Source organism: Colius striatus, chromosome W, assembly GCF_028858725.1.
Source record: "Colius striatus isolate bColStr4 chromosome W, bColStr4.1.hap1, whole genome shotgun sequence".
NCBI classification, from domain to species: Eukaryota; Metazoa; Chordata; class Aves; order Coliiformes; family Coliidae; genus Colius; species Colius striatus.
In genome coordinates, this window is record NC_084789.1 from 7,760,646 (window position 1) to 7,784,138 (window position 23,493).

The 23,493-nt window shown below is 45.6% G+C and overlaps 1 protein-coding gene across 3 annotated transcripts in view; it reads right to left on the bottom strand.

Annotated features, from left to right (window-relative positions):
* Positions 1 to 23,493, bottom strand: part of LOC133628493 (transcription factor RFX3-like) — a 153,037-nt gene that overhangs the window by 54,494 nt on the left and 75,050 nt on the right. For all 3 annotated transcript variants that reach the window (XM_062016725.1, XM_062016724.1, XM_062016726.1), the window contains one exon: positions 306 to 561. In XM_062016725.1, the coding sequence (XP_061872709.1) occupies positions 306 to 561 (256 nt within the window). The remainder of the gene's footprint in view (positions 1 to 305; positions 562 to 23,493) is intronic.

Consider the following 23,493-nt stretch of genomic DNA (forward strand, 5'->3'; position numbering starts at 1 on the left):
GTTTTTATCTCAACCCACAAGTTTTCTCACTTTACCAATTCTCTACCCCATCCCACTGGGGGGAAGTGAGACAGTGGCTGCATGGTGCTTAGTTTTTGGCTGGGATTAAACTACTACAGCACACACTCAATATTGTTCACATGCACAAAGTTAAACTAAATGTAAATGTTTGCAAGACAAATCCATGTATTACTGATTCTGTCAATATAAGATGCTTTTTGCTACAGAAATATGTCAGCACACAGGAACATCATAATGACTAAGAAACTATCCCCAAAGATTTAACATAGTTCTGCAGTACTTACTGTAGCTGGGGAGGCCCGTGTTGTATGAGTCACTGAATGACCAGAATTTTCCATTGAATTACCAATCAGATAGGTCCCTCCTGAGCTGCTAATGAGCTGTCCTCCTGCAACACCCATTTGAATCCCTCCAGTGCCCACCATACTATGAGAGGAGACCACTGTTGTTGACTGTGCAGAACTTCCTTGAGTATCGAAGTAATTTCCTCCAGTGTTTTGGCTATACATCTGGGTTTCTGTGTAAGGATAAGTTGTTCGACTTCAGGAAAAAAAAAAAAAAAAAAAAAAGAAGTAGCAGTTATTTATTTGGATTGTTTAGATGAGGGAAACATCATTGTAGAAAAGAGTGTATAGTTGCTATAACCAAACTTAAGATTTGCAAACAACCTTTGCCTCAACACAAAATAATGTTTCATTATGTCAAACAAATGAGTAATTAACTTTGACTCACTTCATGGAAAATGTTTTCAGTCCCATCTGGAGAGAGGTGGAGAAAAGTATGAAAAGAATAGAAGAGATGAGAGGAAGATCTCATTCAAGTATTAATTTGTTATATAGTAATTTATAAAAACTGTCATAACTTTTAAAATACTAGAGTCAAAGCTAGATTTTTATTTAGAAGCTATTTATTTTGTATACTGTTGTCCTGGTTTCAGCTGGGATAGAATTAATTTTCTTCCTAGTAGCTGGTACAGTGCTGTGTTGTGGATTTAGTGTGAGAATAATGTTGATAACACACTGATGGTTTAGTTGTTACCAAGTAGTGCTTTTTTAAGGACTTTTCAGCTTCTCATGTCCTGTCAGTGAGTAGGCTGGAGGTGCACAAGAAGTTGGGAGGGGGAACAGTCAGGATAGCTGACCCAAACTGGCCAAAAGGATATTCCATACCATGCATACATATAAACTGGTGGGAGATGGTCAGGGGGTGGGAATCACTGATCAGGGACAGGCTGGACATTGGTCAGCAGATGGTGAGCAATTACTTTTATTTTTATTATTATTGTTGTTGTTATTTTTATTTTCTCTTCCTTTGCTGTCCTGTTAATCTGTTTTTATCTCAACTCACAAGGTTTACTTTTTTCCCTATTCTCCATCTCACTGGAAAGGGGGGAGGAGTGAGCAAACTGTGCTTAGTTGCTGGCTAGGGTTAAATCACAACTGTATATGTATGTTACAAAACTTTAAACATGACAAAAAAAATGTCAGCCCAGGTGGTTCTATACACAAAAGTCCTATAAAGGTTTTGTGTTGATTTTAAATCCACTGAAACTCTGGCTGAAGCTTGAAATTCTGAGCTCGTTTGTATTTTAAGACATGAAATTTATAATTGGACAACAATATGTAGAGTGTTATGATGAAAAAGTAATAAAAGTAAAAAAAATACAATTTGTGAAGGGATTAAGAAAAAGTCAAATGAACAGCATTAATTTAACTCAACTATTTGCATTTAGAAAATATACAGGCCTCATTAACCAATTAATTTTTTCATTTAAATTAAACTTTTCACTTAATTTATGAACCTTATGTCATTCTTTCCTTCATGTTTATAATGACTTAGATCATTACCCTTATTATGGGTTATAATATTTTATTAGGCATTGAACATAGTGGATGTTTGGTCCTATGTAATAACTTGGACTTTCAAATTGATATAGCTCAAAATACACAAGTAAATAATACTCATTAGCTTTTCTAAAATGAAGAATCTCGATTTTGCAGTAATTAAAAAAAAAAAGACAATGTTTCAAGACCAGCAAGCTTTATACCATGGCATGTGTTACAATAAAACAATCAAATGATAAAAATGAGTTTATATACCCAGATGATAATTTTAACATTTAATCATAATATCCTATAACGAAGCACTAGAAAAGGCTGCCCAGGGAGATTTTGGAGTCTACTCTGGAGATTTTCAAGAGCTGTCTGGATACATTCCTGTGTCACTTGTGTCATGGTTTGACCCAGCTCTGAGCCAAATCCATTTCTGGGGCGGAGCCAATTAGATGCCTCCACGATCATTTTTTAAGAAGAAGCTGGAAGAGGAGGCTTCTTCCTGTTTCTTCTTCCTGTTTCTTTCTTCTTCTGGCCCTTCTTCTTTTCTGGCTGTTAGTGGTGCAAGGAGTGGGAAGAGTGACAGAAACAACCATGCGGACTCCAAGGTCAGTGAGGAAAGAGAGGAGGAGGTGTGCTGGAGCAGAGACTCTGCTGCATTCTACGGAGAGGACTGGTGAAGCTGAGATCTGTTTGCATTTTGCTAAAGACCCCACATCAAGGACAGAGACTGATTTTGATAATGACCCTGGACCAGGGGCAGAGACTCATTTTGCTAGAAACCCCGAATCAGGGACAGAGACTCATTTTGCTGAGAATCCTGAGCCAGGGGTAGCAACTATGGCCAGAGTAGGCTTTGTCCTGTGGGAGGGATCTAATATGCACAGAAGCTGTAACTGTGGGGAGAAACCCACGACACAGAAGCTCATTAAGATTATGCCCAGAAGAGGTCATGCCCCGAGGGAGGGACCCTGTATCTGCAGGAGCTGCAACCGTGGCAAAGAATCCATGCCAGAGATATTCACCAAGGACTGCATCCTATGTGAGGGATCCTCTATTGGCAGAAGCCGTAGCTGCTGGGAAGAACCCACACCAGAGAAGTTCGTTAAGGACTGTGTCCCATGGGAGGGACTCCATATCAGAGCAGGGGAAGAATGTGAGGAGTTGTCCTCCTCTGAGAAGAAAGAAACGGCAGAGACCATCTGTGAGAGACTGATCACATCCCCCATTCCCTGCCCCCCTGGGTCGTTGAATGGGGAGGAATTAGAAATACTGGGAGTAGTGAGCTGGGCCCAGGAAGAAAGGAGGGATGGGGGAGGGAGATCTTAAAGTGCTGGTTGTAATTTTCTCATCATCCTACTCCCTTTTTGCTTTTATTCTGTTCTATTTCTTGTAGGCAGTAGAATAAACTTTCCTACTTTCCTCTCTAAGTTGAGTACTGGAGTCTGTTTTGTCCGGAACCGTAATTGGCAGCAAGCCCTGCCTGCCCTTGTCTTAATCCACAACAACCTTGCTCATCTTTTTACTCCCATTTCGCTGGGGCCTCTGTCATCCTAACGAGAGTGGGGGTGAATGGGATGCACCAAGCGAGAGACTGTCATGGTGCTGCTGTGCTAGCTGGGCCAAACCATGACAACTTGTCAGGGAAAACTGCTTCAGCAGCAGGTTTGGACTAAATGTACCTTCTAATCCCTACCATTCTGTGATTCTGTGATTCTGTAATGCTTGCTAAAATCAACTGGCACTATAATTTCCAATCAGAACAACAAATTCGGAACTTCTATGGCACTATGACCATAATGGAGTCTCCTTTGTTCTTCAGAGACATCAAAAACTAATACTTAATTTTTACATCCTAAAGTATTTCAAGTTATGTATTATACTACTTGTTTTCACTGATACTTACACTATTTTGGGGTTTTGTTTTATTCTTGGTATTTCAAAATATTTATGACCAACTGTGAGAAAATAGTTAATCTAGAAGGACTACAGTGCAGTCTAATGAAAGCAATGAGAGTTGGGCAGAGAGGATCTCATGAGGTCCAACAAGGACAAGTGTAGAGTCCTGCATCTGGGAGGAACAACTCCATGCACTAGTACAGGCTGGGAGTTGACCTGCTGGAGAGCAGCTGTGCGGATAGAGACGTGGGATTCCTGGTTGACAATAAACTAAACATGAAGCAGCAATGTGCCCTCATAGCCAAGAAGGCCAATGGCATTCTGGGATGCATCAAGAAGAGTGTGGCTAGCAGGTTGAGGGAGGTTCTGCTTCCCCTCTACTCTGCCCTGGTGAGGCCTCATCTGGAATACTGTGTCCAGTTTTGGGCTCCCCAGCTCAAGAGGGACAGAAAACTTCTGGAGAGAGTCCAGTGCAGGGCCATCAAGATGATCAGGGACTGGAACATCTTTCATACAAGGAAAGGCTGCAGGAACTGGGGCTATTTAGTCTAGAGAAGAGGTGACTGAGGGGGGATCTCATTACAAATATCTAAATAGTGGATGTCAGGAGTTTGGGACATCCCTTTTTTTCTATTGTATCTAACAATAGGACAAGGGGTAATGGGATGAAGCTGGAACACAAAAAGTTCCAGTTAAACATAAGAAAAAAATATTTTACTGTGAGGGTGACGGAGCACTGGAACAGGCTGCCCAGGGAGGTTGTGGAGTCTCCTTCCTTGGAGGTCTTCAAGATCCGCTTCCTGTGTGATCTGATCTAGGTGGACTGCCTTGGCAGGGGGGTTGGACTAGATGATCTCTAAAGGTCCCTTCCAACCCCTACCATTCTATGATTCTATGATTCAATGATTTAAAAGGTCCCTTCCAACCCTACCATTCTATGATTCTATGAAAGGCTGGGGGGAGAGAAGAAATGTTCCAGAACCTGTATAGTCATCAAGTAACACTTTTTTTTCAGAGCTAGAATCAAGGCACCATTTACATTACAATAATGTGTGCAAGCAAGATGGTTTGGAGAAATCTCCTTAGTTATATTTGATTATTGTAATGGTTTTGTGTGGCCAGGTTTTGGTAGTGGAGGGCTGTATGAGTGGCTTCTTTAAACAAAAGAGCTGTTAGAAGCTTCCCCTGTATCTGATAGGGCTAAAGGCAGTCAATTGTAAGATGCACCTGCTGCTGACCAAGGCCCTGCCAATTAGTGTTTGAGAAGCCCACATCAGAGCAGGTTTGCTGGCAGGACTTGTGATCCTGTGGGGGACTCACGTTGGAGCAGTCTTTTCCTGAAGGACTGTTATCTCCATGGATGATCCACATTGGGGCAGCATGGGAAGAACTGTAGTCCATGGAAGGATCCATGTTGGAGAAGTTCATGGAGGACTATCTCCCATGGGAAGGACCCCATACTGTAGCAGTGAGAAGTGTGAGGAGGCCTCTCCCTGAGAAGAAGCAGCAGCAAAGTCCATCTGTAATGAACTGATCATAACCTCCATCCCCCATTCTCCTACACCACTGAGGAGGAAGGAAGGAGAGTCTTGGGAAGAAGGAAGGATGGGGGGAGATGTTTTAATATTTGATTTTATTTCTCAATTTCCCTGCTCTGTTCTGATTGTTCATTAATAAGTCAAACCATTTCTTCCCAATTTGAGTTTGTTTTGCCTGTGATGCTAGCTTCTGAGTGATCTCCCTATACTTATTGCAACTCCTGAACCTCTCATTATATTTCTTTCTCACCCATCCAGTTTAGGAGGGGGAGTGATAGACCGACTTGGTGGACATCTGGCACTCAGCCAGGGCACAATGACCACAATTTTATTAAACTAAGGCATTTACTGAATGTGTTCAATGGATGGTAAGTCAAGTATATGCTGCCAGACCAGATGTTATTTTTTTCTTAGAACCAGGCAATTTAATAAACAGCCCTATTTAATCAAGGGTAGTTAAGGAAAACTTTATGATGGAAACTTAGAGGAAATAGCTCAGCAAGTGTCTGTCAGGAGCATGGAACACAGGAATTTCTCTCAAAAGGGGAAAAAAACCCCTAGATATTAGTAAGATAAGGAAAAGAACAAAGGAGGATGTTTCAAGAACTGCTTACAGGGACAGTAGCATTTCCTCTGCCCAGGGCTATTTTTACTGTCAACAATGAAATGCTAGAAGGAGGAAGGAAGGAGGAGCACCAGATTGCAGATCCCTCTGCAACCCATGGTGAGAATGCAAGTTGTTCCCATGCAACCCACGGAAGGCAATGATAGGACTGACAGTCACCAGCAGCTCTGGGTGAGTGTGCCCGGACAAGCAGGAGACTATGTGAGGAGGCGGCCATGGCACAGGCTGTGCTGGAGTGCCTGCAGGCTGCAGAGATCCATACAGGAGAAGGAGAGGAGCTGCAGCCCCCAGGATGAACCTTCAGATCAGTCTGTTCAGAACTGCCTAGCATGAGGGACTTGGTGAGGAGTCCGTGCACCTTGAGGAGATACAATCAGCAGGAACCATCAGGAAAAGACTGAATGGAACCCTCATTCCCTGCCCCCCAGAGCCATTCAGGGGGAAAAGAGGTAAGGACACCAGGATCAGGGCTCTGAGCCCGGGAAGAGGGAAGGAGTGGGGGGCAGGTGGTCTTAAAGGGCTGGTTGTACTCTTCGTCATTGTACCACTCTGTGTTGGTTTTTTGTTTGTTATGTTTTTGGGGTTTATGTTTTTTGTTCCTAGTGGATTAAATTCATTTCTATTTTCTTCCCCAAGTTGAGTAGCCTTGTCTGTTCTGCCTGGAACCATAAATGGCAATTGAGCCCTCCCTGGCCTTAGTGGCTTCCAAAGAAACCTTGGTACTTATGACTGATCATAGTCCTTTGATCTTAGATGTGCCTAAACAGGTGGGTCTTAGAAGCCCAAAAGATTGATGCAAATCCTAGAGAATACCCCGTAGTGGTTTTGCTTGGGCCAGGTTTTTGGTAGCAGGGATGCTACAAGGGTGGCTTCTTTAAACAAAGAGCTGCTAGAATCTTCCCTTGTAGCTAATAGGGCTAATTCCAGTCAATTCTAAGATGGACTCCACAGCTGATCCAGGCCTGGACAATTAAGTGTCTGAGGTAACGCCTCTGTGAATAACATATTTGAGAAGAAGGCTAAACTGCAGCAGCTTCAGGGAGTGAAAAAGTGACACCAAGGTCAGTGGAGAAGGAGGGGGAGGAGGAGGAGGGTTCTTAGGCCTTGAAAGAAAGACTCCCCTGTGACCTGTGGTGAGGACCATGGTGAAGCAGGCTGTCCCACTGCAGTCCATGGAGGACCACTGGGGAGCAGAGATCCACTTGCAGCCTGTGGAGGACCCCATGCCAGAGCAGATGGATGCCTGAAGGAGGCTGTGACTCTGTGGGAAGCCCTTGTTGGAGCAAGTTCCTGGCAGAACCTGGGAGCCCGTGGGAAGAGAGGAGCCCATGCCAGGGAGAAGGTTAGCTGTCAAGACTTGTGATCCTGTAAGGGACCCACACTGGAGCAGTTGGTAGCTGACAAGACTGTTCTCCCAGTGGATGAAACACGTTGGGGCAGTGTGTGAACAGCTGCCCATGAGAGGCCCAATGCTGGAGCAGTTCATAACAAATTGTAGCCCATGGGATGGACCCATGTTGGAGACGTTTGTGAGGGACTGTCTCCCATGGGAGGGACTCCACACTGTAGAAGTGGGAAGTGTGATGAGGCCTCCCCCTGAGTTGAAGCAGTGGCAAAATCCATCTGTTGTTAACTGACCACAACTCCCATCCCCTGCGCTGCTGGTGGGGAAGGATGGAGAGTCCTGGAGGAAGGAGGGGTGGGGGGAGATGTTTTATGATTTGGTTTTATTTCTCATCTCCCTGCTCTTATTGTTCATTTAATTAATCAGACCTTTTTCTCCCCAAGTTGAGTCTGTTTTGCCCATGACGTTAATTGCTGAGTGATCTCCCTGTCCTTGTCTCAACTCACAAATCTCTTGTTATATTCCTTTCTCCCCTGTCCAGTTTAGGAGGGTAAGTGATACTACAACTTGGTGGCCACCTGGCACCCAGCCAGGGCTAAACCACCACATACCCTCATTTCTTCAATTCATTTCTTCTCTTCAATAGGCTACAACTAACAATACTGAAAAGGTTACTCCTCCAACTGACAGAGAATGCAGACTATACTTAGATTCCAAACTCTTCTAAAGATAGTTCTAAGTTTTATTCATGTTCCCAGATCCCATGATTTATTCTTCCAAACATATTTGCATTTCATAAAATAATTAGATGCCAAATTATCCTTCGTCTGAAGAAAGGGGTGCTACTAAATGAGTATATACTGTAAGACATAATTCAATAATTATAGGAAAACCAAAGAAGACATAAATGAATAGCTATAGGAAAACTAAAGATAAATAAGTGTATACTGTGATTATATGAAACATAAATAAATAGTTCTAGAAAAACTAAAGTAAAAATAGTTATTGTATTAACCACCTGTTTTATAGTTTGCCAAACATCACATGCATTGATAAAGGTTGTCTCCCTATGATAGAGGAATCAGACCATGAAGGGTCACTTGGTGAACACTTTGAAGAAGATGAAGAAAGACCTCTAGATGAAGTAAACGACCACCTAAGTGAAAATCAAGGACGTTAAATGAACAGTGGATGGCAATAGGTCACTATGAAAGTGGCAATCTGAAGAAACTAAAATCACTGAAATTATGACATGATTTGTGACTGTTGGAGAGGGAATATGATAATCACTTTTGAAATTGTGTAGCTTTTGGGGAATAAACATGGGGTTGTTATGCACATTTGCTGGAGATATTCCCCATGCATCCAGCGCTGAAATAAAGAATATCTGCTTGATAACAACATTGTTGCTATTGAGTCTGTATTCTGGAATTGTTACTCAGCTGCACCTAACCTTCCACTCTTAATGAGGAGAGTTAGAAAGCAAGGGGGTTTGGAAGCTCTGGCTTTGAATCAGTTTGATGATGACATGCAGGAATGATGAATTCATAGAACTTAATAATTTTTTTTTTAAAATCTCCACATAAAATCAAAACTGCTTATTTGTTTAAAGGAAAATCAAAATTATATCACTTTTGTAAATTAAAACAGTACAATTACAGCCCTGGGCTTAAGAGCAGATTCTGGCATGTTCAGGGCACTGGTTGGCAGGATTCCATGGGAAACTTCTGTGGAGAGAAGAAGCCCAAGAGAACGAGCTGATCTTTGCGGAGAGTCTCAGAAAACAAAAATGGTCCAATACAATGAGTAGAAAGGCAAGCATAAAATTCTAGAATCATAGAATGGAAGGGGTTGGAAGGGATCTCTAAAAATCATCTAATCCAACATCTCTCATCAAGCAGGTCTGCCTCAATCAGATCAGTCCATCCAGGTGGGTTTTGAAAACCTCCAGAGAAAGAGACTCCACAACCTCCCTGGGCAGCTTATTCCAGTGCTCCCTCATCCTTACAGTAAAGTAGTTTTTCCTTAAGTTTATGTGGAACTTTTTGTGTTCCAGCTTTTGCCCATTGTCCCTGGACACTACAGAACAAAAGTGTTGCCCCATCCTTTTCCAGGGATGGAGATGAGGCTAACTGGCCTGGAGTTTCCTGGATCCTCCTTCTTGCCCTTTTTGAAGACTGGAGTGACACTGGCCTTTTTAATTGACAGGACACATGGCGGAGACAAGGCTTGTTTATATGCGGCTGTGAGGCCGATTGAGGTAATCCAGGGGTTCCTGGAGTAGAGGAGAAGTGAGGAGAGCCGCCAGGAGCAGGTAGCTCTCAAGAGGGAGATGTTCTTGCAGGGAGGTGGAGACGCAGCAACCACGGGGGATTTAAACGTCCCCCAGGGAGTGCAAGCAAACAGGAGTGTGGTGAACAGGGCTGGTAAACAGGGTGGAGCACGGCACTCAGGTGTGGCACGGCAGTTCGCACAGCAGTTCGTGCAGGCAGGGCAAGCAGGGAGGACGGGCAGGGAATGACCCCACAGCCCACATAGAGAGATGGAATCATAGAATCATAGAATGGTAGGGGTTGGAAGGGACTTTTAGAGATCATCTAAGAAGTCAGAGAAGTGCCCCTGCTTTAATCTAGCAAGATGGTGGACACTCGCCTGAGGGCTAAAGCCAAGGCTCAGGTGGACAACACCCTGGTGAAGGTCAATGCATCCACCCAGACAGAGTCGGTTAGTACAGACGCTTCAGTCCAGCTGGAGTGCAGGGAGTGTTTAGGATGCTTAGGGACCTATGCTTCTGAGGTAACCATGTGTCATAGGTGCCCTCAAGTTCAAGAGCTCCAGCGTCAGGTGAAAGAGCTGCATGAAACCGTTAATAGCTCTGTAGTATCAGAGGGATGGAGGTGGAGATCGACAGAGGCTTCCATGATCAGGTACAAGCCTCCAGTGAATCTGATATGCCTTGGACCCTGGTAAAAAAAAAAAAAAAAAAAAAAAGAAGGACAAGGGCTCGTCTTCAAAACTCTCCTTCCAGAGTGCCAACTAAAAATAAGTATGAGGCACTGGTAACAAGGGCCTTTGATGAGCAAGCTCCAGAAGGGGAAATCCCAGCAAACAGTTCACCAGCAACAGGTAATGGGCACCATAGAAAGAAGCTTGTTGTGGGTGACTCATTGCTAAGAGGCACTGAGAGACCCATCTGTGGATCGGATAAGGAGTCACGAGAAGTGTGCTGCCTGCCAGGAACCAAGGTCTGCAATGTGGCTGAGAGAGTGCCACGGCTCATCAGGGACTACTATCCCCGATAGGGCTACTATCCCCTACTCTTCTTCCATGTAGGTATGAATGATGTCATAAGGCATGACATCTCCAGAATCAAAAAGGATTTTAAAACCTTGAGGGAGCAAGGGAAAGGTAAGGGGGCTCAAGTTATTTTCTCCTCCATCCTGTTCACCAGAGATAAAGGGGAAGTCACCAATGAAAAAATCAGTCAAGTTAACTCCTGGCTAAGAGGCTGGTGCCGGCAGGAAGGTTTCGGTTTTTATGACAACTGATCCTTCTTTGGGGACTATAACTGGATAGGACAGGATGGAATTCATCTCTCCCATAAGGGCAATGGAATGTTTGGGAATAGGCTAGCCAACTTCATAAAGAAGGCTTTAAAATAAAGGACTTGGAGGGTGGGAGGAGAAGCAACATAGAACAAGGTATTCTCTCTAGCAGGGAAAAAGGGCGGGGCAGGGAATGCCATGATAAGTGCCCCTCATCCGCACATCATGCTGAGATGCAGAAGGCTGATCACCCTGAGGGAGAGCCAAACTGAGGAGGGTCCTCCTGCATCCGTCCAGGGAAACCTGTGTGTTTGAGTAAGCCCCTGCGTTGCTTACACACCAAAGCACACAGCGTGGGGAATAAGCAGGAGGAACTGGAGATGTGGGTGTGGATGCGGGGCTATGACCTCACTGCAGTCACAGAGACCTGGTGGGACAGCTGCCATGACTGGAGCACAGCCATGGAGCGCTATGTATTGTATAGGAAGCACAGGTTGACAAGGCGAGGAGATGGAGTTGCTCTCTATGTGAGGGAGTAATTAAAGTGTACTAAACTCTGCCTGGGTGGAGATGAGGGGCAGGTTGACTGCTTATGGGTGAAAATTAATGGGCAGGGCATGGTAGGAGATATTGTTGTAGGAGTTTGCTACAGGACAAGGGATCAGGAGGAGGAAGTGGATGAGACCTTCTACAAACAGCTGAGAGTTGCCTCACAGTCTCAGTCCCTGGTCCTCATGGGGGACTTCAACCACCCTGATATTTGCTGGGATAGCCACACACAGTCCAGGAGGTTCCTACAGATTGTTGACGACAACTTCCTCTCACAAGTGATTGAAGAACATACGAGGAGGGATGTGCTGCTGGACCTGGTACTGACAAATAAGGAGAGTCTGGTTGGAGATGTGAAGATTGGAGGCAATCTCGGCTGCAGAGACCATGAGATGGTAGAGTTCAACATTCTGTGTTGAAGAGACAGGACACAAAGCAGGATCGTGACCCTGGATTTCAGGCAATTCGACTTTGGCCTCTTCAAAGACCTGGTTGGACAGATCTCATGGGATAAGATTCTAGAAGACAGAAGTGCCCAAGAGAGCTGCTCAATCTTCAAGCACCACTTCCTCCAAGCCCAGGATCAGTGTGTCCCAAAGTGCAAGAAAGGAGGAAAACAAGGTAGGAGGCCTCCACGGATGAGCAAGGATCTGCTGAGTCAACTCAGGCAGAAAGCAGACATCTATGAGAGGTGGAAATAGGGGTTGACTTCTTGGGAAGAGTATAGGAACTTTGCCAGAGCATGCAGAGATGCAAATAGGAAGGCTAAAGGCCTTATGGAATTAAATTTAGCCAGGAAAGTTAAGGACAGTAATAAGATGTTTTTCGAGTACATCAGCAGCAAAAGGAAGATGAGGGGGGATGCGGGCCTGCTTCTAAACACATAAGGTGCCCTGGTGTCTGAGGATGCAGAGAAGGCCGAAGTACTGAATGCTTTCTTTGCTTCAGTCTTTACAGCCAAAGCCGACACTCAGGAAGCCCAGTCCGGCAAGGATAACAGGATGGCCAGGACAGCAGAGGACTTGCCCTGGGTGGAAGAGGAAGAGGTTAAAGAGTTGTTGGCCAAGCTTAATGTTCATAAGTCAATGGGTCCTGATGGGATGCATCCTAGAGTGCTGAGGGAGTTGGCTGATGTGATTGCTAAGCCGCTCTCCATCATTTATGAATAATCATGGAGGACAGGTGAGGTGCCTGAGGACTGGAGAAAGGCCAATGTCACGCGAGTCTTCAAAAAGGGCAGGAAGGATGACCCAGGAAAATAAAGGTCGATCAGCCTCACCTCCATCCCTGGAAAAGTGATGGAACAACTAATCTCAAATATTATCACTAAACATGTGAAGGAAAAGATAGTTATCAGGGGGAGTCAACATGGATTCACCAAGGGGAAATCCTGTTTGACCAACCTAATAGTCTTCTATGAGTGCATAACCGGCTGGCTAGATGAGGGGAAAGCAGTGGATGTCGTCTACCTTGACTTCAGCAAGGCTTTTGACACTATCTCCCATAACATCCTCATCAGAAAGCTCAAGCAGTGTGGCTTGGATGAGTGAACGGTGAGGTGGTTTGACAGTTGGCTGAATGACAGAGCCCAGAGGGTGGTGATCAATGGCATGGAATCAAGTTGGAGGCCTATGGCCTCTGGAGTTCCATAGGGATGGGTTCTGAGGCCAGTCTTGTTCAACATCTTCATCAACCACCTGGATGAGGGGACAGAGTGTACCCTCAGCAAGTTCGCTGATGACACCAAACTGGGAGGACTGGCTGATTCACCAGAAGGCTGTGCTGCCATTCAGCGGGTTCACAACCAGCCTGAGAGATGGGCTGAGAGGAACCTCATAAGGTTCAACAAGGGCAAGTGCAGAGTCCTGCACCTTGGGAGGAACAACCCCATGCATCAGTACAGGCTGGGGATTGACCTGATGGAGAACAGCTCTGCAGAGAGACACCAGGGAGTCCTGGTTGATAATAAACTGAACATGAGCCAGCAATGTGTCATCATAGCCAAGAAGGTCAATGGTATTCTGGGATGCATCAAGAAGAGTGTAGTCAGCAGGTCGAGGGATGTTCTGCTCCCTCTCTACTCTGCCCTGGTGAGGCCTCATCTGGAGTACTGTGTCTAGTTCTGGGCTCCTCAGCTCAAGAGGGACAGGGAAGTGCTGGAGAGAGTGCAGCACAGGGCCACCAAGATAATCAAGGGACTGGAACATCTTCCTTATGTGGAAAGGCTGCAGGAATTGGGGCTATTTAGTCTTGAGAAGACATAACTGAGGGGATCTCATTAATATTTATAAGTATATAAATGGTGGATGTCAGGAGGTTGGGACATCCCTTTTTTTCTATTGTATTTAGCAACGGGACAAGGGGTAATGGGATGAAGCTGGAACACAAAAAGTTCTACTTAAACATAAGAAAAAACTATTTTACTCTGAGGGTGATGGAGCACTAGAACAGGCTGCCGAGGGAGGTTGTGGCGTCTCCTTCCTTAGAGGTCTTCAAGACACGCCTGGACACGTGACCTGATCTAGGTGGAACTGCTTCTGCAGGGGAGTTGGACCAGATGATCTCTAAAGGTCCCTTCCAACCCCTACCATTCTAAATAAATAAACTGGCCTTCCTCCAGTCCTCAAGCACCTCGCCAGTCCCCCATGATCATTCAGAAATGCTGGACAGTGGCTTAGCAATAACATCAGCCAGCTCCCTTAGCACTCATGAGTGTATCCCATCAGGTCCCATAGATTTGTGGGTGTCCAGTTTGCCCTACAGGTCTCTGACCTCATCCTCATCCACCAAGGGAAAGTCTTCCGCTCTCCTGACTATCCTACTGTCCTCCAGGGATTGGGCTTCCCCAGGGCTGGCCTTGGCATAGAAGAATGAGGCAAAGAAGACATTTACTAGTTCTGCCTTCTCTATCACAAGGACACTCTCCTTAGTCATCAGCAGGTTCACATACTCCCTGGTTTTCCTTTTGCTGCTGATGTATTTGAAAAAGCTCTTCTTGTTTTCACAGAATCACAAAATCTTAAGGGTTAGAAGGGGCCTCAGAAGATCATCTAGTCTAATCCCTCTGTCAGAGCAGGACCACCTAAAGTAGGTCAGGTTTAATTCCACGAGGGAATTAGCATTCCTTGTTTTGTCCCTGCATACTCTGGTGATGTTCCTATACTCTTCCCAAGCAATCAGGTCCTTTTTCCACTTTACATGGATTTCTTTCTTCTCCTTTAGTAGTTCCAATAGTTCTTTTTTATCCATGTAGGCCTCTTGCCTCCTTTTTCTGATTTTCTACTTGTGGGAACACACTGATCTTGGGTTTGGAGGAAGTGGCACTTGAAGATTGATCAGCTTTCTTGGGTACTCCTGCCATCAAGAATTCTGTCCCATGAGAATCATCCAAGTAGGTCTTTGAAGAGGCCAAAGCTCTCCTGAAGTCTAGGGTCATGACCTGGCTTGGTGTCCTGTCTCTTCCACATAGGATCTTGAACTGCACCATCTCATAGCCACTACAGTCAAGTCTGCCTCCAACCTTCACATCCCCATCCAGACCTTCTTTATTTGTTAGCACAAGGTCCTGCAGTATATCCCTCCTTGTTGCTCCTCAACCACCTGTGACAGGAAGTTGTCATCAACATTCTGGAGGAACCTCCTGGACTGCGTGTGCTTGGCTGAGTGGCTTTGCCAGCAAATATCAGGGTGGTTGAAGTCCCTCATGAAGACCAGGGATTGTGATTGTGAGGCAGCTCTCAGCTGTTTGTAGAAGGCCTCATCCCCTTCCTCTTCCTGATCAGGTGGCCCATAGTAAAATCCCACAACAGTGTCACCCACGCTACCATGCCCCTTAATTCTCACCCGTAAGCATTCAACTCACCCCTTATCCCCACCCAGGCAGAGCTCAATGCACTCTAATTGCTCTCTCACATAGAGAGCAACTCCAGTCCTGCACCTCATTGGCCTGTCTTTCCTAAATAACATATTCATCACACATCACAGCTATTCATGGCTGTGCTCCAGTCATCTCATCTTTGTAATTGCAATGAGGTCGTGGTCCTGCATCCGAACACACGTTTGGCTACTGCTCATGCAGCATCAAGGCTGTCCCTCCCGCATTCCTTCCCCCACCTTCACCAGTAGCTGTGGGTGGGCATGATCCTGGGAGGGGCCATGGCCAGGACAGTTGTCCCAGGCTGACCAAGGAGATATTCCATACCATATGATGTCAGCTCAGCAATATAAACTCGGGGAGAGGAGCAGGAAGTAGGAGGTGTGATTCATTTTGACCTTCCAAAGCAACTGTTACACATACCGAAGCCCTGCTTCTCGGAAAGTGGCAAAACATCGCTGCTGATGGGAAGTAGAGAGCAACATCTTTATTTGCTTTGCTTTGCTTCTCACGTGTGGCCTTGCTATTACTTTATTAAATTGCTTTTATGTCAACCCACGAGATTCCTATCTTATTTTCTCCCCTCCCTGGCTTGCTGAGGAGGGCGGTGATCGAGTGGCAGTGTGGGCACCTGGCATCCAGCCAGGGTCAAACCACCATACCAAAGATTCCAGTGTCCTTGTGAGATAGATGTATCCCATCCTGCCCTATCAAATTACAGTCATCGAAGAAGGTTCTGTTGTCATAAAAAACGAAACCTCATCAGCACCAACCTCTTAGCCAGGAGTTAACATTCATGATTTTTCAATTATTGACTGCGCCCTTTTCTCTGGTAGGCAGGATGGATGAAAAGATAACTTGAGTCCCCCTACCCTTCATTTGCTTCCCTAGCTTTTTATAATCCTCCTTGATTTTGGTAATGTCATGACTCATTACATCGTTCATACCCCCATAGAAGAGGAGTAGGGGCATATGTCCCTGATGAGATGTGGCACTTTCTCAGCCACGTCTCGGATATTGGCTCCTAGCAGACAGCACATCTTTCATGACTCCTTGTCCAATCAACATATGAGTCTCTCAAATTATAAAATAGCCTAGGTTGGAAGAGATATCAAAAGATCATGTGGTCCAAAGTTTTGTGGGAAAGGGAGCCTAGATGAGATTATCTAGCACCCTATCCAATCACACCTTGAAAACTTCCAGCAAAGGGGTTCCACCATGTCACTGGGGAGGTTGTTCCAATGAGTGATTGTTCTCACTGCAAAAAATTTCTCTGTTATGTCAAGATAAAACTTTTCCCTGTGCCACTTTTACCCATTGTACCTTGTCTTCTCCACGTGTCTCCTTGTGAAGAGAGAGTCTCCATCCAATTTTATCCCCTTCCAGTCATCGGGGATACCCCCTGATCTCCATGACTTCTCAAAGATAATTGACAGTGCACCCTGGGGTGCATCAAAAGAAGTGTGGCTAGCAGGTCGAGGGAAGTGATTCTCCCCCTCTACTCCCCTCTGATGAGACCTCACCTGGAGTACTGCAACCAGTTCTGGGATCCTTAGCACAAGACATGGACAAAAACGATCAGAGGGCTGGAACACCTCTTCTATGAAGAAAAGATGAGAGAATTGGTGTTGTTTAGCCTGGAGGAGAGAAGGCTTCAGGAAGACCTTATTGCAGCTTTTCAGTACTTAAAGGGGGCTTATAAGAAAGATGAGGACAGACTTTTTACTGTGGCCTGTGGTGAAAGGACAAGGGATAATGATTCTAAACTAAAAGAGACTAGATTCAGACTAGATATATGTTGCCGCTACCAGCAACATAACCAGGCCACACGCACGGATCACTCAGCCCACCACCGCTGAGAGGACAAGATCACTGCATACTCAGTATGGATGATGCATACTCAGTATGGATGATGCTTTATTCCAGCTTATTGCTTGTGCCATGCGTTTTTATCTGCTAACACAAGCACCTCCTTTCACTCCACCCTGTGCCCGCCTCTTCTGTACTCTCCACCTCTCGCATTAAAGCCCAAGATCTTCCAGGCGCCTACGACAGATAAAAGGAAGACATTTTTTAACAGTGAGGGTGGTGAAACACTGGAACAGGTTGCCCAGAGAGGTGGTAGATGCTCCATCCATGGAAACATTCAAGTTCAGGTTAGACAGGGCTCTGAGCAACTTCATCTAGTTGAAGATACCCTTGCTCATTGCAGGGATTTGGCCTAGATGACCTTTAAAGGTTCTTCCAACCCAAACCATTCTATGATTCTATCAAACTGTTCTCAATAGACCACTCTTCCAGCCTGTCCAGGTCTCTCTGTACGATGGCTCTCCCTTCTGACATGTCCACCTCAGTTTGGTGTCATCTGCAAATTTGGTAAAGGTGTTTTCAATCCTATCATCCAGATGTTGAACATCATGGGGGCCAGTATTGATCTCCGGAGGACCCCACTTGTGACAGGCTGCCAGCCTGAGTAAAAAACATTGTTCACCACACTCTGAGTGTGGCCTGTTGGCCAATTTCATACCCATCTCCTAGACCACCCATCCAAACTGTGTCTTGCCAGTTTGTCCAGGAGGAGGCAATGGGAAACAGTGTTGAAATCCAGGTAAAGAACATTCACTGCTCTCCCCACTTCAACAGAAAGTGTTACTTTGTTGTAGAAAGTGATCAGGTTAGTCTGGCATGGTTTGTCTTTGGAAAATCCATGCTGGCTTTTCCCAGTCCCCCGCTTCATTTGCTTTGTGGATGTTTCTAGGAGAACTTGTTCCATTACTTTCCTGGGAACTGAAGTAAGACTAATGGGCATGTAGTTTCCTGGGTCCTCTTTTGGGCCTGTCTTGGTTTAACCTGTCAGGCAGCTAAACACCACACAGCTGCTTGCTCCCTCCCTCCCTCCCACCCAGTGAGACGTGGGAGAGAACTGGGGAAAAAAAGAGTAAAAGTTGTGAGTTGAGATAAAGACAGTTTAATAGGACAGAAATGGAAGGGAAAGTAATAATGATGATGATGATGATGAGAAGAGAATATACAGAACAAGCAATGCACAATGCAATTGCTCACCACCCGCTGACTGATGCCTGGCTAGTTCCCAAGCAGCAGCCCTCAGCCAGCTTTCCCTCTAGTTTATATGCTGAGCATGATGTCATATGATATGGAATATCCATTTGGACAGTTTGGGTCAGCTATCCCAGCTATGTACCCTCCCAGCTTCTTGTACCCTCCAGCCTTCTTGCTGGTAGGGTGGTGTGAGAAGCTAAAATGTCCTTGGCTTAGTGTAAACACTGCTTAGCAACAACTAAAACATCAGCGTGTTACCAACATTATTCTCTTACTAACTTCAATACACAACACTATACGCGCTACTAGGAAGAAAATTAACTCTGTCTCAGAAAAAAAACAGAACAGGACCCTTCTTTGTAGATGGGTATGACATTTGTCCTTTTCCAGTCATCAGGGATCTGTCATCTCTGATCTCCATGACTTCTCAAAGATGATAGACAGTGGCCTTGCAACAATGTCAGCCACTTCTCCTAACACCCTGGGGTGAATTCCATCTGAGCTCATAGATTTATGTGGGTTGAACCCTTGCAAGAGGCTGCAGACCAGCCCTTCTTCCACTACTAGAGGAATGTTGACACACACATTGTCGTAACTACTTGATCCTGTGAACTGCAGTCCAGCTACATCAGTAAAAACAGAGACAAAGAAGGTATTGAGAACCTTGGTCTTGTCAGCATTATTACTGTCTTCCCTGCTCTGTTTTGTAATGGGCCTATGTCTTCCCTGTGCTTCTGCTCACGTACCTGAAGAACCCTTTCTTGTTGTTCTTTGGCCAATTTCAGTTCTAGCTGAGCCTTAGCCTTCCTGACTGTAAAGGGCTGGGGAGCATTCCCCACTAGGCTGGAAGGTATGCTCATCTACCCTGTTGCTTATGGATATACAGGTGTCACAGCTGTGGACCCTACCCCACCCCCCCAGTTTGTTAGTTTAAAGCATGATTCACTAAGTCAGTCAATATGCTGGTGAAGATTCTCCTGCCTCTTCTAGACCACTGGATTCCATCTCTTTCCAATAGGCTGAATTCATTGAAGAACGCCCTGTGATCATATAAACCAAAGCCCTGTCGACAACACTAGCCATGAAGCCAGGTATTGATATCCTTGTTGCATCGACTTCTGCCTGCACCCCTATCCCTGACTAACAAGACAGGAGCAGATCAGGGGCAAGACCTGGCACTTCCCTTTGTTGGACTGCATGAGGTTCCTGTCTGCCCATTTCCCCAGCCTGTTGAGATCCCTCTGAATGGCACAACAACCATCTGGTCTATCTACCACTCCTCCCAATTCTGTATTATCTGAAAACTTGCTGAGGATGCACTCTGTCACATCGTCCAGGTCATTAATGAAGTTGTTAACACAGTATTGGCCCAAGGATCAACCCTGGGGAACATCACTCTAGAGACTGGCCTCTAGCTAGACTTTATGCTTCTGATCACAACTGTCTGGGCCTGGCAGTTCATTCACTTTTCAGTCCACCTCACTGTCCACTTACCTAACCTCTACTTTCTCAACTTGTCTATGAGGATGTTACAGGAAACAGTGTCAAATGTCTTGCTAAAGTCTAGATAAACAGCATCCACTGCTCTCCCCTTTTCCAACAAGCTAGTTGACTCATTGTAGAAGACTTATCATATAGGTCAGGCATGATTTCCCATTCCTAAATCCATACTAATTCTTACCAAGCACCTTCTTTGGAAATGGCTTCCAGGATTTTCTCCATCATCTTCCCAGGAACAGAGGTAAGGCTGACCAGCCTGTAGTTCCCCAGATCCTCCTTCTTGCCCTTCTTGAAGACTGGAGTGTCATTTGCTTTCTTACAGTCCTCAGGAACCTCCCCTGATCACCATGACCATTTGAAGATAATTGAGAGTGGCCTCGCAATGACATCAGCCAGCTCCCTCAGCACTCATAGGTGCATCCCATCAAGTCCCATGGATTTGTGCATTGCCAATTTTGTTTAAATGTTTCCCTAACCAGGTCTTCCTCTATTGAGGAGAATTCTTCCTTGCTGCAGACTTTCCCTCTGGTCTCAGAGGCTTGGGATTCCTGAAGACAATCCTTACCAGTAAAGACTCTGGTGTAGAAGGCATTCAGTACCTCGGCCTTTCCCGTGTCCTTTGTCATCAGGTTCCCTGTCCCATTCAGCAGCAAGCCCACATTTTCTCTGGTCTTCATTTTGCTGCTGATGTACCTGCAGAAAGCCTTAATGTTGCCCTTCACATTGCTTGCCAGTTTCAACTCCAGGTAGGCTTTGGCTTTCCCAACCCCATCTCTGCACACTTGGACAGTGTCTCTACATCCCATCTCCCTCTATCAGTTTTTAATCACAGAATCTTAAGGGTTGGAAGGGACCTCGAAAGATCATCTAGTCCAATCCCACTGCCAGAGCAGGACCACCTAGAGTAGGTCACACAGGAACTCATCCAGGTGGGTTTTGAATGTCTCCAGAGAAGGAGACTCCACAACCCCTCCGGGCAGCCCGTTCCAGTGCTCCATCACCCTCATAGTGAAGAAGTTTTCCCTTGTGTTTCTTTGGAACCTCTTATGTTCTAGCTTGTACCCATTGCCCCTTGTCCTATCATTGGACATCATTGAGAACAGCCTGGCTCCATCCTCCTGACACCTGCCCTTTATGTATTTGTAAACATCAATGAAATCATCCCTCCGTCTCCTCTTCTCCAAGCTAAAGAGCCCCAGCTCCCTCAGCCTTTCATCATAAGGGAGATGCTCCCTTAATCATCTTTGTGGCCCTGCGCTGAACTCTCTCCAGCAGCTCCCTGTCGTTCTTGAAGTGAGGGGCCCAGAACGGGACACAATATTCCAGATGCCGTCTCACAAGGGCAGAACAGAGGGGGAGAAGAACCTCTCTCGACCTACTAACCACATCCCTTCTAATACACCCCAGAATGCCATTCTTTAAAGAACGGTCCCCATAGTCATGAAATACAAATATCAATTGTCATTGCCAGCAGGGTAACAAACTGTTGACCCACAGGATACTTCTATTCCTCCTAAAGCCCTTGCTTCTCACTGAAAATATCAAGGAGAACACTACCTGGACCCCCCTGCCCTTGACCATTGCCTCCAGATGCATGCAGTCAGACCTACTCTGGCAGTACTGTCGGTTCCCACGAAAAGATTTGCAAGGAGTAATAGTCCAAGGGTCAGACAAACCTTGGCAGTAGCTCCACAGCATCCCGAATTCAAACCCTAGCAAGCGGTAAACCTCCCAACACAGTAGGTCAGGTCAGCAGATGTGAGTCCCTATCCCCTACAGCATGGAGTTTCCCACTATTATCACTTGCCGCTTCCTTCAGGTGCCGTTGCGTGGCTCAGGTTTAGTTAACTCGGGTGCTTCATTAGACAGAGTTCCCAGACCCTCCTCTGCTGTGAGGGTACTGAACCTGGTTTTTAATTGAAGATATGCAGGTGGAGCTGGAGCCTTCTTCCTGTTGCCAGAAGTCACAAGCTTCCAGCTTTCAACATTTCCTAACCCAATAAGCACAGACCATCTGATCCTCCTTCAATACAGCTGTGGATTCCAGCTGCAGGCTCTTGAAAAAGATCAGTTTGATCTCTTTCTCATCATGTCTGATACCACACGGTCTGCTGACCTCTACCTGCACCTCCTTGGCAACACAGATCCTGTACCACAGCCCACCAGCATGCAAGGAAACTGTCTCACTCTGCCTCAGCAAGAAGCCCCAGGCACTCACTGTACTCTGAGACTTCCCTCAGGATTTCATTCTGGATTGAGGCCTCTCACATTATAGGGGTAGTTGCTCCAATGGCTGGAGGTGGTGCCCTGTGACACATCAACATCATTGCTCAGGATATGGATGCTGCTCTCTGCAAAGTTTCTGCCTCTCCCTTCTGAGCAAAGTGTTGCATCTGTTGACTGCCTCTGTTAGCTATGCTGTAAAAAGCAACTCAGGAAAATATTTGCAAGTACTGCTTTGTAGAAATACCCCATCATAAGCAGGTTTCTTTTTTTCTGGATAACCAGAAAGGGACCAATAGCATCTGGCCAAAAAGAAAAAAAAAAAAAAAAAGGAAAAAATGTATTTAATTTAGTAAGGATGTAAATTGATAATTCTATTTCTATGAGTTTCATCTTTTTTTTTTTTCTTTTCCTGATTTTCGGGGGAGGGGAGAAATCCCCAAAACCTACTCTGTCACATAACTTCATATTACATATTACTATAAAAGAAATTCCAGTGAGGAAAAACTTCTTGAAAAACAAGCTCCAAGTAAAATTTTTTCAGTTTAAATTTTTGTGAGAACTTTTTAGTTCTCCCTGCAGCCCATGGAGGACCCCACATGAAAGCAGGTGAGTGTGCCCTGAGGGAAGCTGCAGCCAATGGAGAGCCCATGCTAGAGCAGGCTTCTGGCAGGAACGGTGGTCCCATGGAGAAGAGCACATGTTGGAGCAGGTTTTCTAGAAGGACCTGTGACCCAGTCGGGAGACCCTCTACTGGAGCAGTTCATTCTTGTAGGACTGCACGCCATGGAAAGGACCCATGCTAGAGCAGTTTTCAAAGAACTGCAGCCCATGGGAAGGACCCATGTTGGAGAAGTTCACAGAGGACTGTCTCCCATGAATGGGACCTCACGTTGGAGCAGGGGAAGAGCACAAGGAGGAAAGAGCGACAGAGACAATCTGTGATGAACTGACCACACCCTGCCATTCCCCATCCCCCTGCACCACTTAGGGGGAGGAGGTAAAAGAGCTGGGAGCGAAGTTGAGCCTGGGAAGAAGGGAGGATTGGAAGGAAGGTGGTTTTATAGATGTGTTCTTATTCCTCATTATCCCACTCTGTTTTATTGACAATAAATTAAATTAATCTTCGTCAAGTCTGTTTTGCCTGTGACAGTAGTCACTGAATGATCTCTCTGTCCTGATCTCGACCCACAAGGCTTTTCACTGCATTTTTCTCTCCCATCCTGTTGAGAAGAGGGAGCGATAGAGCAGCTTGGTGGGCATCTGACAGCCAGCTGAAGTCCACTCACCACAAAACTTAATCTACTTCTTCCTGATCAAGCAGTCTGTATCAGATATACCAATATGGATGATGTTCTGAGTGTCATCTAACCTGGACCCTTAAGCTCTCAACTGGCTTATCATCCATCCCTAGGCAAAGCTCCATGCATTCCAGCTCCTCTTGTTTTCCCTAAAGATTCTGTATCCATCCATTGCAGCACT